This window comes from Linderina pennispora (genome assembly GCF_002104995.1).
Source record: "Linderina pennispora strain ATCC 12442 chromosome Unknown DL89scaffold_14, whole genome shotgun sequence".
Lineage (NCBI taxonomy): Eukaryota > Fungi > Kickxellomycota > Kickxellomycetes > Kickxellales > Kickxellaceae > Linderina > Linderina pennispora.
Window position 1 is genome coordinate 273822 of NW_024468262.1, and position 13239 is coordinate 287060.

A 13239-nucleotide genomic window follows, 5' to 3' on the forward strand; every position below is an offset into this window, starting at 1 on the left:
TGGCCTGCTGCTCCCTTTGCTTGCCCTGTCCGGTCCGACTCCTTTATGCTAGTATCGCCTGCCAGGTCACCAAGATAGAGAGAGAGACAGTGAGCGCAAGGGAGCAAGGGGAGTTGTCGGTATGGGCAAGAGAGCGGGAGGCCCAGTTGTCTCTAACTAAAAAAACAAGAACTCGTTGACACCACGACCTTTCCGTTTAAACCTCTTTTCCTTTTCTACTCTTCTCAAACACTTCCCTCTTTACCTTCAGAACTACATTTTGTATTGACTCTCAAATACATGCCATGCTCGATATTTGAAGATATAGCTAGCGATACACGTCACAAGCTGCGATAGTGTGCCAGCTAGTATGCAAATGAACTGACCAAATAAATTATGATGTTTGCTTTTTGCTTCCAGTGCGTGCTCGCTTTGCCGGGGTTTCTGCACTGCTGCCGCCGCCCCCTTGGCAATGTGGTGTTTGCGGGACTTGGAGATGAATTCGCTGGCACTAGCCTCCCCACGGTCACTGCACCCGAGCCACGCCCACCACAGAATGTCCATGACGGGCAGCGCTTCATGGCGCCTGGCATTGCCGCGCTTGGTGACATCCTCTGACACATTACGCGCATACGACGCGTGCTCCGGCGACAAGAACTTGCTGCGCACCGAGATGGTATCTCTGGCTGTCTGGCGCTGGTACGTGAATCCTGACGGCACCATGACCAGGTCGCCGGTGTTCTGGAACACGCGGATGGCTTGGGCATCCTCATAGTCTTCGAAGAATTCCGCACACTGCTTGTCCCCCATGAACGTGCGCGGGGTGATGATCTGGTCGGTGTCAGGAGGGCTGTCGTCAGAGTTGCTGAGGAACGAGCAGAGCTGCTCTTGGAGATGGAATGGATAGATATCCCAGACCACAGCAGGGGAAGGGCCGGCGCTTTTAGTGGGCTGGTCATTGGCCGAACGGTCATGGCGTTTGGGCGGCGCTGGTGTCTCGTCCACAACAGCTAGCTTTGCCTTAGCCTGGCGGCCACGGCGCTTGCTGGCAGCAGGCTGTGCTGACTCCACCTCTGAAGGCGGTTCTGAGGCGCAGACAAGCAGGTCGAAAGTATCGGCAATGTCGTAGCGTAGGTTGTCGCGTCCACGGCGCTTGGTATTTGGGTCGGTGGACAGTCTGACCATGTGCACCTCCGACAGAAGCTCCGGCTGCTTGTACTGTGGCGGCAGACGGTTCATGAGATTCAGTTTGCCATCGGGCGCTGTGTACTGTGGGAACGGCAATAGCATCCGCGTCGCTCTTACCATATCCTCCAGCATTTCCCTGCTTTTTGCCATCTTTGGGTCCTCGTCATCGTCGGCAGTGCTGGATTGCCTTGCGACCTTGAGGGTGGCACGGTACGACTTGTCGGCCATGATCTTCGCCGACGGCTTGTTTCCCAGAAACTCAGCTAGCGTAATGTCGCCGATGGGTGTGGTGCGAGTGGTGCCCATGATATGAACAGTGGTTGGCTGCATGGCAATCGCCTTCAGGAGCGCTGTAGGGGTCCATTTGGTGGCATCGATTTTGTCTGCCAGACCGGTGACCACGACGACGTTGTCTTCTTCCCACAGCCGTGCAAACTCGCGCAGTGTCAAATCATCCGCACTGACATATATCGGTGCTTTCTGCCACCCCTTCAGCGGGTATTTAGGTAGTAGCAGGGAGCGCATCCGCGAATCCCATGCTGACTCAAGGAATGCCGACTGCGATCGACTCGGGCCGGCTCCTGGTGTCAAATGTGTGCAAGGCTGCTCGCACTCTCTGGCATAGTACTCTAGACGGCTGCCAAAATCCGCGTCGCCGAGGCTAGCGATAACCTCGGTATCTATGTCCACGCGGTCCAGAACCTCGTCCATCCACGAGCGATCTGTGCGCAGCTCCGGCTCCTCAAGCGGTAGCTCGTTGGCGCACAGCGAGATGGAGCTGTATGACGACGGCTGAGTGGTGTCGAGATGGTCACAGTACTGGGCGATGCGGTTGACCTTGCGCAGCATCATCTCAAGCTCACCTTCGGTGTAATGCGAGACACGGACAAACTGGCGTTTCGTGTGTCTTTCAATATAGTGCATGGTCTTCTCGCCTTCCTTGGTAGCAAATCTCTTGCAGTACGACATGTCCTTGGACTGACCCAGCTGAGCGTCGTCAGGTGCTATCGGCGACTTTACCCCGCGCTCAATCTTGTAGCTGTGCTGGGTGACGTCGGTATCTTCCCAGGCAATGAAGCACTTGGCACAGAACTCTTGCATGCACATACAGCATGAAAAGTAGACAGCAAAAATCGGTGCTGCGCAGTGGTCGCACCTCTGGCGGGCGCCCAACGGTACCTTGCGCAGGATGCAAGGGGCTGGTGAGCATGCATAGAGCGGGTGGATGGCCGAATCAGCTTCGCTTGCACTCGACGGTTCAGTGGTGTCGTGGAACTGTATGGTACCACGCAGATCGCTATGCATAGCGTGTGGTGATAGCTCACGTACAATTGCGAGCTCGCGGCGGAGCAGTGATTTCATTGCTGACGCAGTCTGGCAAAGCATGTGGAATTCGACCCAGGTGTCGTTGTCACCGGGGACAACAGTGCGACTTGGCAATTCGATAGGCGTGATCGGTTGCCGCACCTCAGGCACCTTGGAGATCTCAGAGCGGAAAACCGGACACGGCAGGTAACGAAAGACTACGCGTCCATCAGTCATAGTAATCGTCAGCTTTGTGACATATCGGATCATCGCGAATCGGCATCCCTTGCCGGCGATTCGGCCAATACATGCTCGGCATTGTGGCTGTTTGAGCTCGTTCTTCGCCATACAGCTGGTTGTCTGGGGGACAAGTTGCACCTTGACTGACCGGCACGAGTCGTGCATAGATGCCCACGCATCGTACTTTTTCTGCTGGAACACGCGCCATGGTCCCGGGTCTTGAACAACAGGGAACGTATCCATTTCGTACTCGTAAATAGCCTGAATGTGTGTTTTCTCTGTGCGCGGCGCGACCAGAGCATGCGCAGGCTCCAGCACATTGGCCGGAATAACGAAGTGATCGAAGGAATCGCCACAGACAGTCAGCGGGTCAGGCATCAACCGGCAAATGCTTTCGAGCGACAGAGGTGCCTCAGCTCCGCTACTAGGAGCATCTTGTATTTCGTCCAACTCATCTATATCAATATCCCCTGTGAGGCAGTCAGACAGGGAAGAGTCTGTCATATCTCCGTTAGCTACATGCGCTTCAGATGGGCTGACTGACTCTGCAGCTGCTTCTTCAGCTTCACGAATTTCAACATCCTGATCAGTCGGCGCTGACCCTGGGCCAGTATCTTCGTGTTTGACGATCTCCTTCAGCATATCGAACGGCCTATGCTCTTCTTCAACCAGATCCATGCGTTTCTCCTGAATCTGCGCACAATTGGCCGCAGCATCGGCAGGTGATAGCTCAGAAATACCATCGTCCTTGCTCGTTGGATCAAGATCTGATTTATCCTGACCTCTCGGCTTGTGTGGCAGCTCAATCAACCCAGGAACTGGACCTGTTGCTGTCGCATCATTATCAGCGGAATCAGGCTGTGCACCGTCATGAGTTGCAACATCTTCTGGCAAACTTGCGGGCTCCCGATCGTCACCGATTGGCTCCACCGGTTCAACCACCTGCTGTCGGTTCATTTTGAGTGTCCAGAATCGTCTATCATATCGCCTGCAGAAGACTCACGGTGAATCTCAGCGTCCTGGTCTACTGACTCTGGCGTAGCACCTTCTCGTTCAACAGATATCTCCAGCATCTGGCCTGGCTCGCGAGCCCCTCCAACCGGCCATGCAAGCTCCTCAGATAAATCACTGGCATCCCGATCCTGGACCATCTGCTCCGTGTGTTCGCTTTGTCCAGCAGGTGTACCAATCAATACCTCAACCAGTACGCTAGCCAATGCGCCACCCACTGTCTCGACAGGGTCCGAGTCAGCCATCTCTGTATCCTGGTCTGCCGACATTGGCTCTGGCTTAAGAACCTCCGGTGTTTGGGGAACAAAATAGTCCACCTCCTGGGACCCACCGTCGTCCGCAACAATGTCTGCTGCATCAGCCACGCTGCATGTGTTGATCGGGATCTGCTTTGCCTGGTAGCTCACGCGTATCCGTATCGTCTGCGGTCGTGTCTACAGAAGCGGTGGGTGGGCTTTAGAACTAACTGTCCCTATGCCGTCCACAGTGGCGCAAAAGCGGGACTCCAAAAGCGGGCCACAAGCAGATCAGTCAGCTCCAAACTTACCTCCTGATCCGGATGTAGCAGGCCCATATGCAGTTTCTGCCTTTTGACCTGCTGCTGCTGTCTCCACTAGGATGGTCTCTTTCACAGGCTGCTTCTGCTCTGGAGCGCGCAGACGACGGCGGGCGGATGATGAGCACATATGGATACACGTCATCTGGTTCGCTGCTCGCTCTGCTGGCATCACCAACACTGCTGGCTGCGGTATTGAAGGTGCTGTGCTGTACGGATACTGGCGCGAGTGCAGCTTTGGCACTTGATTCATCTCCGTTTGTGCTGCGAGAGGACGCTGATCTGGGTGTGCTGCTGGGGCTACCGCGCCCTTGGCTCTCAGCCTGCTGAGTCATTTCCTGCACCCTTAGCTGTTTTTTTGTCTTTGCCATAGCAGGCAATTGGTATATGAATAGATATATCAGCTGTGCAAAAAAGAAGTACGTGCAGGCGTAGTGGAGGTATTGGTGCTAGGGGAGGGAAGTGTGGTGGCGACTTTTCGTTGCAAGGGAGTTTGAAACCACGATCTTCTCCCAGCTGGCAGTGTCTTCTCGCACGAGTCGCCCGGAGGTTGCCTTATGCGGCATGCCAAATCTTCTCGGCAAACAATAGGCGAAAAGAGTGGGGCTTGGTGACTTGATCCAATGATCCAAGGCATCAAGCTCTCAGATCGGGCCAGCCGAGGTTGACCGAAATCAGACTTGACGCTTGCGAAAATCACTATCTCCTCTTTAACGCTTCCAATTCAACTTTTTTTACTTGCACAGAATGTGGGCTCGACGCTTCGCTGGAAACCTGCTGCAGTCCCGTCTGCCAGCAGTCAACCTGTCGCTGCTTGCGCGGCCGTCCTCGCTCAGCACGCCCAGCGCTCTTGTCAAAACGCAGCAGCACCAGCAGATTCGCAATTACCAGAATTTGCAGCCCCGCCGGCGGAAGCACAAGAAGGCGCAGAAGGGCCGCGTGCCTGTACGCACGGGCGGCAGCACCAAGGGCAACTACATGGCGTTTGGCGAGTACGGTCTGCGCGTCAAGTCTGGTCTGCGTCTGCCGGCAAAGACGATCACGGCCTGCTATGCCACGATCCGGCGCAAGCTGAAGCCAATCAAGGGCCTGAAGGTGTGGCTGCGCGTGTTCCCCGATATCCCGGTGACGACCAAGGGAACTGAGGTGCGAATGGGTAAGGGAAAGGGTGCGTTTGACTACTGGGCATGCCGTGTGCCCAAGGACAAGATCATCTTTGAGCTGCAGGGCCCTGGCTTGAATGCAGAGCTCGCCAAGGATGCTCTGCGCCAGGCTGGATTCAAGATTGGTGTGCCGACAGAATTTGTCATCAAGAACGACGAGACGAAGCAGCCAAAGAAGGCTGATCTGCCGCCGACAACCGTGCCGTTCCACCATGCTAAATGAGATAAGTGTCTATCAGATAGATACCAAAAATATGAGAAAACTGCAGTCTGCCTCAAGTGTACTCAGTAGTAGAAAAGATGGGACAGGCGGTACCGAATAAAGAACGCCAGCAGCGAGTTGGCCACCTGGATCAGCAAGATGCGGTTGTTGAGCTGCGCCTCGGTCAAACGCTTGCATTTGACCAGCACCAGATTCAGCAGTGTCAGGTTGTTGATGCTGACCATGTTTCCTTCCTCATCCCGCTCCACATCCAGGATCCCGAGCAGTTCGTACAGCCGCAGGATGCGTAGACCCAGCGGCTTGGCAGCCTCCAGCGTTGTCCGGCTCGCGACCATGTACGTCGATCCAGCTGCCTGGCTGCTGGCTGCTTCTGCCGCGCTGCCTGCCCGAGACCGGCTTGCCTTGCCCGTTTTCCTTGATCCAGCCAGCTTGCCTTTGGCAAAGCTCATCATGGCTGACGACAGCGTCCTATGCACGGCGCCTGGTTCTCTGATCGATGGGGTTGGCGCTGGCGTATCGGAGTCGCTGTTGGTGCCCACATAGCCATCATCAGAGCCCGCTCCTGAAAGTGCGTCGGTATCGAATTCCTTCTGCAGCCGATTGATGAGTTTGCGGGGCATCGGGCTGTTGACGACCATCTTGGGCAGCCGGTGGCGAGGACACGGCACAAAGCCAAAAATCTGCGGCGCCGAGTACACAAAGTTGAACGCTTGCGGCACAAACAGCAGCAGCAGTGTCTTGGAAAAGTGGCCGTGGATTCCACATACGGCAAACGTCATGCCGGCAAAATAGCAGTACGTGTCGCCGACAAATACCCGTGCTGGATATACGTTCCAGTAGTACAGGGCCGTGGACACCGAAACAAAGGGCAGCAGCAGGTACAGGGAGAACATGTGGTTCTGCTGTGCCTCGAGGTTCGAATTGTTGATGTTGGCGATGTCCTTGGCGATGATGGACAAGGCAATGACTATCGACTGGCCGACCTCGACACCGTTGATGCCTGCGAGGATGTTGATTGCGTTGGTGCAGAACACCGCCATCAACCCAATGTACACGTAGTATAGCACGCCAAGCTCGACTGTCTTGGTTCCCAGGATATCGCGCAGAAACACTGGCACCATGACATGTGTTACGCCGTATCCAACATAGTACACGGTCAGTACGGGAATCGACGCAATCGTCGGCAGAAACAGCTTGAACCGCCACCGCAGATCGAACACATCATCGGCAAATCCCAGGAACACCATACTCTGCAGCGACAGCAGCGCAGACAGATACATCCCGAGCCGGTCGAACGGAAACAACCTCGTGTTGGCCAGCGTCTGCAAGTCAGCCGACCACAGTGCGCTGAATTGCGCAGGAATGAACAGGAACGTCGCTATCAGGTATATTGTCGCTGCCAGCACGCCCATGCTCTCAGCCAGCAATGGGCGCGAGGGCTTTGCCATATCGACCCCCGACAGTCCAACGCGCTTGAACGACGGCACTGTCCAGCGGTATGATGCACCAGGTTGTCAGTCCTGCTAGCAGCGAAATGCAGGTGCACACGGCTAATGGCTCGCTCCTAAACTGCCACATGAGTGCAAAGAGCACTGGGGACGCGGCCAGCGAGACCTTGTTGTAGCTCATTATGAATTAAAAGCGCTCGGGTAAAAGATAAAAATACAAAAGCAGGGAAGCTGTGGGAGAGCAGCAGTGAGAAGCATGGCGCCTGTTGTTCACTGAAAAGAGCACCACACTTTTGGCTGATAATCAGAACTGCTGATTGCTCCTTTCCCAAACCTCCACTCAGCGCCCGAAACGTCACGGCAACTGGCGGATTGGCAACTGGCATTGACCAGCCCGGAAATGCGCCTTTAGAGATATGCCAGCAGCAAGCAGACACCTGCAACCGGGTGGGTTTAATGTGAAAGGATCGAGTGGAGCCTGTGAATGTCGCCGCTACGCAGTATCAGCTCGCGCAGATCCTCGCGAATGTAAATTAGTCCACACACGTTTCCTTGCTTCGCATACGGAGCCTTTGAGCTCTTCCTCACAATCGACACTGGATCTGCCACTGGGCAAGATGCAAACACGTTGTACTGGCGTTCGGGCGCTACCGTGTCGCCTGCAAACTCTACCCACTTGTTTGGCTTGCCAGGGCACAGGTAAAAAGTGTAGCCGTAGGTAGCCGAGGTCTGGCTCCGGAGATACACACCATACGCGGCATACCTCCATGTGGCTGAGCTGGAATCCGGGTCAGTAATGTACTCGCCTAAGTCTATAGCTGGCGGGTACTCATATGGGTCAGCGTTGCCAGAGTGGCCCTTGGCTTGACTGCCCGATGGAGAATCTAAGTATATGCGGAGTACAGGTGGGAGGCTGTCAAAGCTGGTCGTTTTGTATGCACTCAATCTGCCCCTTTGTTGGCCACTGTGCAAGCAGCTGCTGTCCAGAACTCTAGGCCGACAAAAGTCCTCAAAGGACTCGCGCAAATTCAGGCAACCACGCACGGTGAGCTGCAGGGTGTAGAAGTCCTCGACATCGACGGCTCGAAGTTGAGCATCAGGAGTACAAACTGATGTCCTGACTCGGCCACGGAAAAGCTTGCGTGTTATTCCAGTTGCTACTGTGGTTTGTAAGGCATCCGCAACGTATTTGTGGACTAGGCTGTCAAACTGCTGACGATTCAAAGCAGTGCACATTTCACCAGCTTCGTGTCTGAGAGCTCTGACTAGCTCCCCTATATGCACAAATGTGGTGCTGGTTTCGAGGTTCAGAAACACCCGCTTAATAGCACATATAACCGATCGTGTTGGTGCCAACCCATGAGTGGGAGCCAGATAAATGGAATGGCGAACCGCCTTCATGTGATATAGTGTTTGGAGGAGTATGCCCAGGTACGGGTAATCTGGGTGTAGACGTATCCCAGCGCATCTGGTAATTGGGTACAGTGAGCGCTTCCGTAGTCCCTCGCCCCACATTATCCCTGTTTCATCATAGATGACTCTCACAAATGCGCTGACCCGGACCCGGCCATGCTCCAGAATCGGCCTGCTGTGCCCATCCAGTATCGACTTGAGGGCTCTGCGCTCAATGAACCTTCCCGACCCATGGAGATTTGAGCCATATGTAAACCTGTGCTCGAATGCCTGCCTCCAACACACGGACGGGTCAGCAGGATTGGATAAGGCAAGGCAAAAGTATACACATATGTGAGGGTGATCCTTTGTATGTTCGCTGTACATACACTCCAAGTAGAGAGACACAAACCCATCCACTTCCTCGTCGACTGGGTAGATGGCAAGCTGGAATTGGTTATCGCTAATGTTGAACTTGGCGCACACTCCCTCACGATCCACCTTGGACCAATCTGCTATCTCGCCGTGAATGACCCTGTGTCCTATCTCCTGGTAGCCACGGTACAATGGTAGGTATTTGTTGAGGAGCCTCTCGTCTAGACGCCCTTTAGTATTTAAGCAGGTTATTGTGTGTATCCTATAAAGTTGCATAGCTTGTGGACTTACTAATTTCAGCTGAAAGCTTTGTAAATGTCGCATCGCTCTGTCCTGTTAGGTTTGTTGAATCGGTTGGCTCTTCTATTCCGGCCAGTTGCTGGTTTGGGTCGAACTCCGAATATGCGGGTGGTTCTTCACAGATATACATTGGATTCCGTTGCATTAGCTAGAGGTGGGAGCAGAGGGATGAGTGGTGAACTGCATTCTTGGGTCTGGATAGCGTTCTGTCTACACACGCGATTTGCATTACTAGGGTATGAATTTATACTAACATTTCTTTTACTGCGCCGGTACTAATAAACACATCCCGGATCTACTATACCTATCTACATGGGCGTTTTACTGCCCGGCAATAATGTAATTTTAGTGCCAGAAGTCAGTGGCTACTATATTCTATATGTCTGCTCTTCTTTCGACTTTGTAGCCGTTGATGTAATTGGTGTGTGTTGTGTAAACAGATATTTATTCTTAGAAGTGAATACTGGCCGCTCATTAACGCCTTAGAATACCCACATCCTTTGTATGTCTTGCAAAAGCTGCTGCTTCAGGATGGGTACATTCAACACAGCATACATCGTTGCACTCGCATACCAGGCCAGAGATTCCATTCAGGGATATGTGGTTAGTTGACAGCCAGAGCATACTGATCTAATGGATATGAGAAAGAATGATTGACTACAGGCATTCAAGCCGAGGAAAGAGCGCCTTCTTTCGGCCGTATATATATATATAAATTAGGGCCACAAAGTAGTGACCCTTGTCGCTTACGCTCATCCTGTCGATGCATGATTTTTGAAGGTGTTCACTAACACTGCCCCCTATTGACCCGTTGGTATATTCGTGCTTCACATCATTTCCTCACAAAGATAGAGTACAGGCATTTATTTGGTGTAGTTAATATGAAAATGATCTCAATGATCTCAGGAACGCTACCCAGTACCTACATCCGTTGCGTAGTCAGCAAATGCAGCAGATTCAGGAAGGCTGCATGCGATGCAGTATGTACAGTTGCAGTCGCACTTTGGGCTGCATATGCCTTTGAGTACTGTGCAGTTCGTCGACGTGTTAAAGATCATGTATAGAAATGGGGGACTAGCTTATGTGCGCTTTTGACAGAGAGCGAAATAGAGGAAAAATGAAGGGATTTAGCCCAGGGTATCTTGAAGGCTTATATAGCAAAACAAAACAACTGGCTCCACCAGATCCGAGCCCTGCAACAAACACAAGTACTGGGGGCATCACACAGCCCCAAAATGTGCAGCCACACAAAGGAGGTCTATATTGGAAATGTGAACAAATGGCTAGGGCTGCTTCACGCAATTGCCTGAATTGCTATTGTAGACATCCGCCACAACAATGGCAGCAATACCGCTCACTGCGCTCGATGACAGCATGATCAGCCGCCACCGCAATTGGCTCCTCAAGCATTTCTGATTTGACTCGTTGCCAGGGCTGGGGCATATATCTTGAAACAGGACATGTGCACTTGGGCTATATTGATGTGGTGCAACTATGGCGGAAGGAGCGGATCGATCACATAGGGAATCACCTTGACTCTCGATTTCCGGATGGCAAAATAGTTTTCAAAGACTGGGACAGCACGTGGGTGGATGGCCAGTGTGCGTAGCAGTGGCAGGCGTGAGACAATGGCCGAGACTGCATTCCCGTTGAACGTGCCGGCCATATTGATGCGCAGCTCCGAAACCCGTGAGTCTTTTAGGCTATCCAGTATTTCGGGGTCGCTGTTGGCGAGAGCCAGGCTGCTGCGGCTCGGAACACCCGTGTGCTGATATATCCTCATAGCAGCTTCGCTTGGTATCCAGAAATTGGAATCGAAGTTATCTGGATCCATGGACTGGCAGTGAACGTCGAGTTTGCGTAGCACGGGCAGCTTCCGGACAAGAATCGCAATTTTCATTGGCGAAGCACGCTCGGCGGTGATTCGAAGGTGCTCCATATTTGGCCATGGAAGCGAAACAGGGAATGGAACAGGGACACCGGCCATGAACACCAAGCGTGCAACAGAGCCAACCAAATAGAACTTTTTCATAGTGTCTTCCGGGTATCGGGCGTCGCGCGGTGCGCCATTTGTAAGTGAGCGGAGAGAGAAGGCCTTAGCGTGCCGGATGATCTTTGGATCAATGTTTACAAAGCCTTCAATGGGTTCATGGATATCGAGTATAGACAGTGGCTGGCCATGGAACAGGGTGAACAAATCGTAGTAGCTGCGGGTAGAATTCCGGACAAACAGGTGCCACAGCACAGGGAGCTGTAGGGTGTAGGGCCAGATGTCACGGTGTACAGGGTTAAATGGTCCAGGCAAGAAATGGAAGGACATCCGCTCTAACTTGGGAAAGCTAATTTCAAACTTGCCCTCCTCGGCAAAGAACTTTAGAGGTATCTTATCCTTTATGTTATATATGTCCAGAATCTTCAGCTTGTCCGTACGAAAAGGCAGCTGCCCTTGGCAAACTTCCAGATAGTTTGCGCATATTCTGAGAACAGCGAGGTTGTCTATCGAGCGATGCCGGCAGACTTCCAGCATGGGCAGGAATCCTTCGAACTCTGCAAGCTGTGACAGGTAGAGCGCATTTGTCTCCTGCACCAATCTAGCTTTTCCAGCGAGATACAGATATGATCTAGATGCCTCTGTTATCCCTTCCAGATCGCGCCTGTACCGTATGTGATTGATGTTGGGGAGGTGGCGGCTGAATGCTGCCAGGTTATTGTGCATGTCGGCCACGCTCTGCAAGTGATCCTGGTTGTGGCCCACGGTTGCTATGCCATCGCCGCTGAACTGTATCCATCTGATTTGCTTCAGGCTGTGGCGGTCAAAGCCGAGATGCGCCATGGCCTCGCCAATACGCTGGCGACCCTTGCAATCCTCGGGCACGACGATGTGGCACGACAGAAACCTGTTGACATTTGGTGATAGCATAGCCAGGTGCAGGTTGGTCCACCACTTTGTCGAATGTTTACATGGGCTGTCACCGGGTATACAGCGGCCAGAGATACCCCGTTTGATGATCACTGCTGTGGTTAGGTGGTCTGGCAAGCACGGGTATAATCGCTTGGACACTAGAGCCAGGCGGATGGCTGTGCCGAGGTATTCTGAGCTGGTCGAGTCATGGGCATGCTCTGCAAGGACGTAGGCGTAGACCCTTTTAAATATTTTGATCCACGGGTCGGGAGAAGTCATAGCAATATTAAGGTATAAATGAAATAGAGTACGTAAAATGACAAGGAAGGGTGTAGGAGTGGACAAGGGATGGGCAAGAAAGAGGGATCCAGCAATAGGCTGGCTGTTAAATGAGAAACAGGATCTTGTCACTGGTGAGAGTCGAGCGTAAAAATAGCAGCCGCATGCTTATGTGTCAGCTTCCATACACGAGATGTGCAAAGCATCGCTGTGCACCAGAACGATCCCACGTCAGGCCTTTTTACAAGTGCGGAGTAGAAACCAAGAGAATCAGGCGTGTACCACCACGTCAGCACATAAACATGCTACTTTGTAGCGAGCGGTTGCGTCGATGACAGCAGCTTGACAGAGATGCACACGTCGTGCATTGTAGAATCAGCGGAAATGAGGGGTGGGCATGTGCCCAGCTAATAACCATGCATAATACATGTGCTATTGGGGGCACGGGTCCGCTTATTGTACCAATAGGTAAATGCCTAATTGCAAGAATATGCGGGGGTAGCTGCACATACGCATTTACAAAACATTGGTGTCACCTTCCCAAGCCATCAGGAGTGGGCCAGACGGGCATGCAGACGCTGCATTCCTGGCTCGGCCATGTAGAGATCAGCAGCGAGTTTGCACTCTCCCCATCCCTAAAAAAAGCTGTTTGCAAGGGACGCTTCACTTTCCCGCTGGACGCAGCAGAGAAAAAAAGGGCAAGCAGAAGCAGAAGCTATCAGCCATAGAAAAAGCAGCGTCAGCACAAACACCTAGAGTGCTTGCACGTTTGTGGGCAGCAATCCACACAAGTATCCTGGGTTTGCTCATAAGGATATGCTGTGCCCCTGATTGCACCCACAAAGGGCTCTGATTGCAGCCCCGCGACATATCGTTCC

General features: G+C 52.9%; 6 protein-coding genes across 6 annotated transcripts; 1 reads left to right on the forward strand and 5 right to left on the reverse strand.

Annotated features, from left to right (window-relative positions):
* Positions 1–244: 244 nt before the first annotated feature.
* DL89DRAFT_269864 (uncharacterized protein) lies at positions 245–4319 on the reverse strand. Its single transcript, XM_040888459.1, has 28 exons — positions 3741–4319; positions 3630–3654; positions 3579–3599; positions 3524–3542; positions 3164–3496; positions 3046–3136; positions 2938–3021; positions 2861–2904; positions 2692–2824; positions 2566–2652; positions 2444–2541; positions 2293–2416; positions 2256–2259; positions 2147–2228; positions 2052–2119; positions 1737–2030; positions 1655–1706; positions 1382–1627; positions 1285–1354; positions 1162–1248; positions 1078–1131; positions 1046–1050; positions 898–1024; positions 700–861; positions 599–675; positions 530–565; positions 430–508; positions 245–409 (listed from the first exon to the last, which is right to left on the reverse strand). Exons 1-28 carry the CDS (start codon positions 3990–3992, stop codon positions 374–376), a joined length of 2790 nt encoding a protein of 929 aa, XP_040740772.1. The 5' UTR covers positions 3993–4319; the 3' UTR covers positions 245–373.
* On the reverse strand, positions 4204–4838 carry DL89DRAFT_60426 (uncharacterized protein). The gene has a single exon (XM_040891858.1). The coding sequence runs from the start codon at positions 4648–4650 to the stop codon at positions 4267–4269; it is 384 nt and encodes a 127-aa protein (XP_040740773.1). The 5' UTR covers positions 4651–4838; the 3' UTR covers positions 4204–4266.
* A 150-nt stretch (positions 4839–4988) lies between these two features.
* On the forward strand, positions 4989–5718 carry DL89DRAFT_269865 (uncharacterized protein). Its single transcript, XM_040888460.1, has one exon. The coding sequence runs from the start codon at positions 5027–5029 to the stop codon at positions 5663–5665; it is 639 nt and encodes a 212-aa protein (XP_040740774.1). The 5' UTR covers positions 4989–5026; the 3' UTR covers positions 5666–5718.
* A 9-nt stretch (positions 5719–5727) lies between these two features.
* On the reverse strand, positions 5728–7309 carry DL89DRAFT_249118 (uncharacterized protein; the record flags this gene model as incomplete). The annotated part of the gene is made up of 2 exons (XM_040885156.1): positions 6301–7309; positions 5728–6018 (listed from the first exon to the last, which is right to left on the reverse strand). Exons 1-2 carry the CDS (start codon positions 7111–7113, stop codon positions 5728–5730), a joined length of 1104 nt encoding a protein of 367 aa, XP_040740775.1. The 5' UTR covers positions 7114–7309.
* A 257-nt stretch (positions 7310–7566) lies between these two features.
* Positions 7567–9310, reverse strand: DL89DRAFT_305460 (cysteine proteinase; the record flags this gene model as incomplete). The annotated part of the gene is made up of 2 exons (XM_040890891.1): positions 7567–9110; positions 9172–9310. The coding sequence occupies 2 exons, from the start codon at positions 9308–9310 to the stop codon at positions 7567–7569; spliced, it is 1683 nt and encodes a 560-aa protein (XP_040740776.1).
* Positions 9311–10615: 1305 nt separating this feature from the next.
* DL89DRAFT_60457 (uncharacterized protein) lies at positions 10616–12457 on the reverse strand. Its single transcript, XM_040891859.1, has one exon. The coding sequence runs from the start codon at positions 12359–12361 to the stop codon at positions 10673–10675; it is 1689 nt and encodes a 562-aa protein (XP_040740777.1). The 5' UTR covers positions 12362–12457; the 3' UTR covers positions 10616–10672.
* Between the last annotated feature and the right edge of the window lie 782 nt (positions 12458–13239).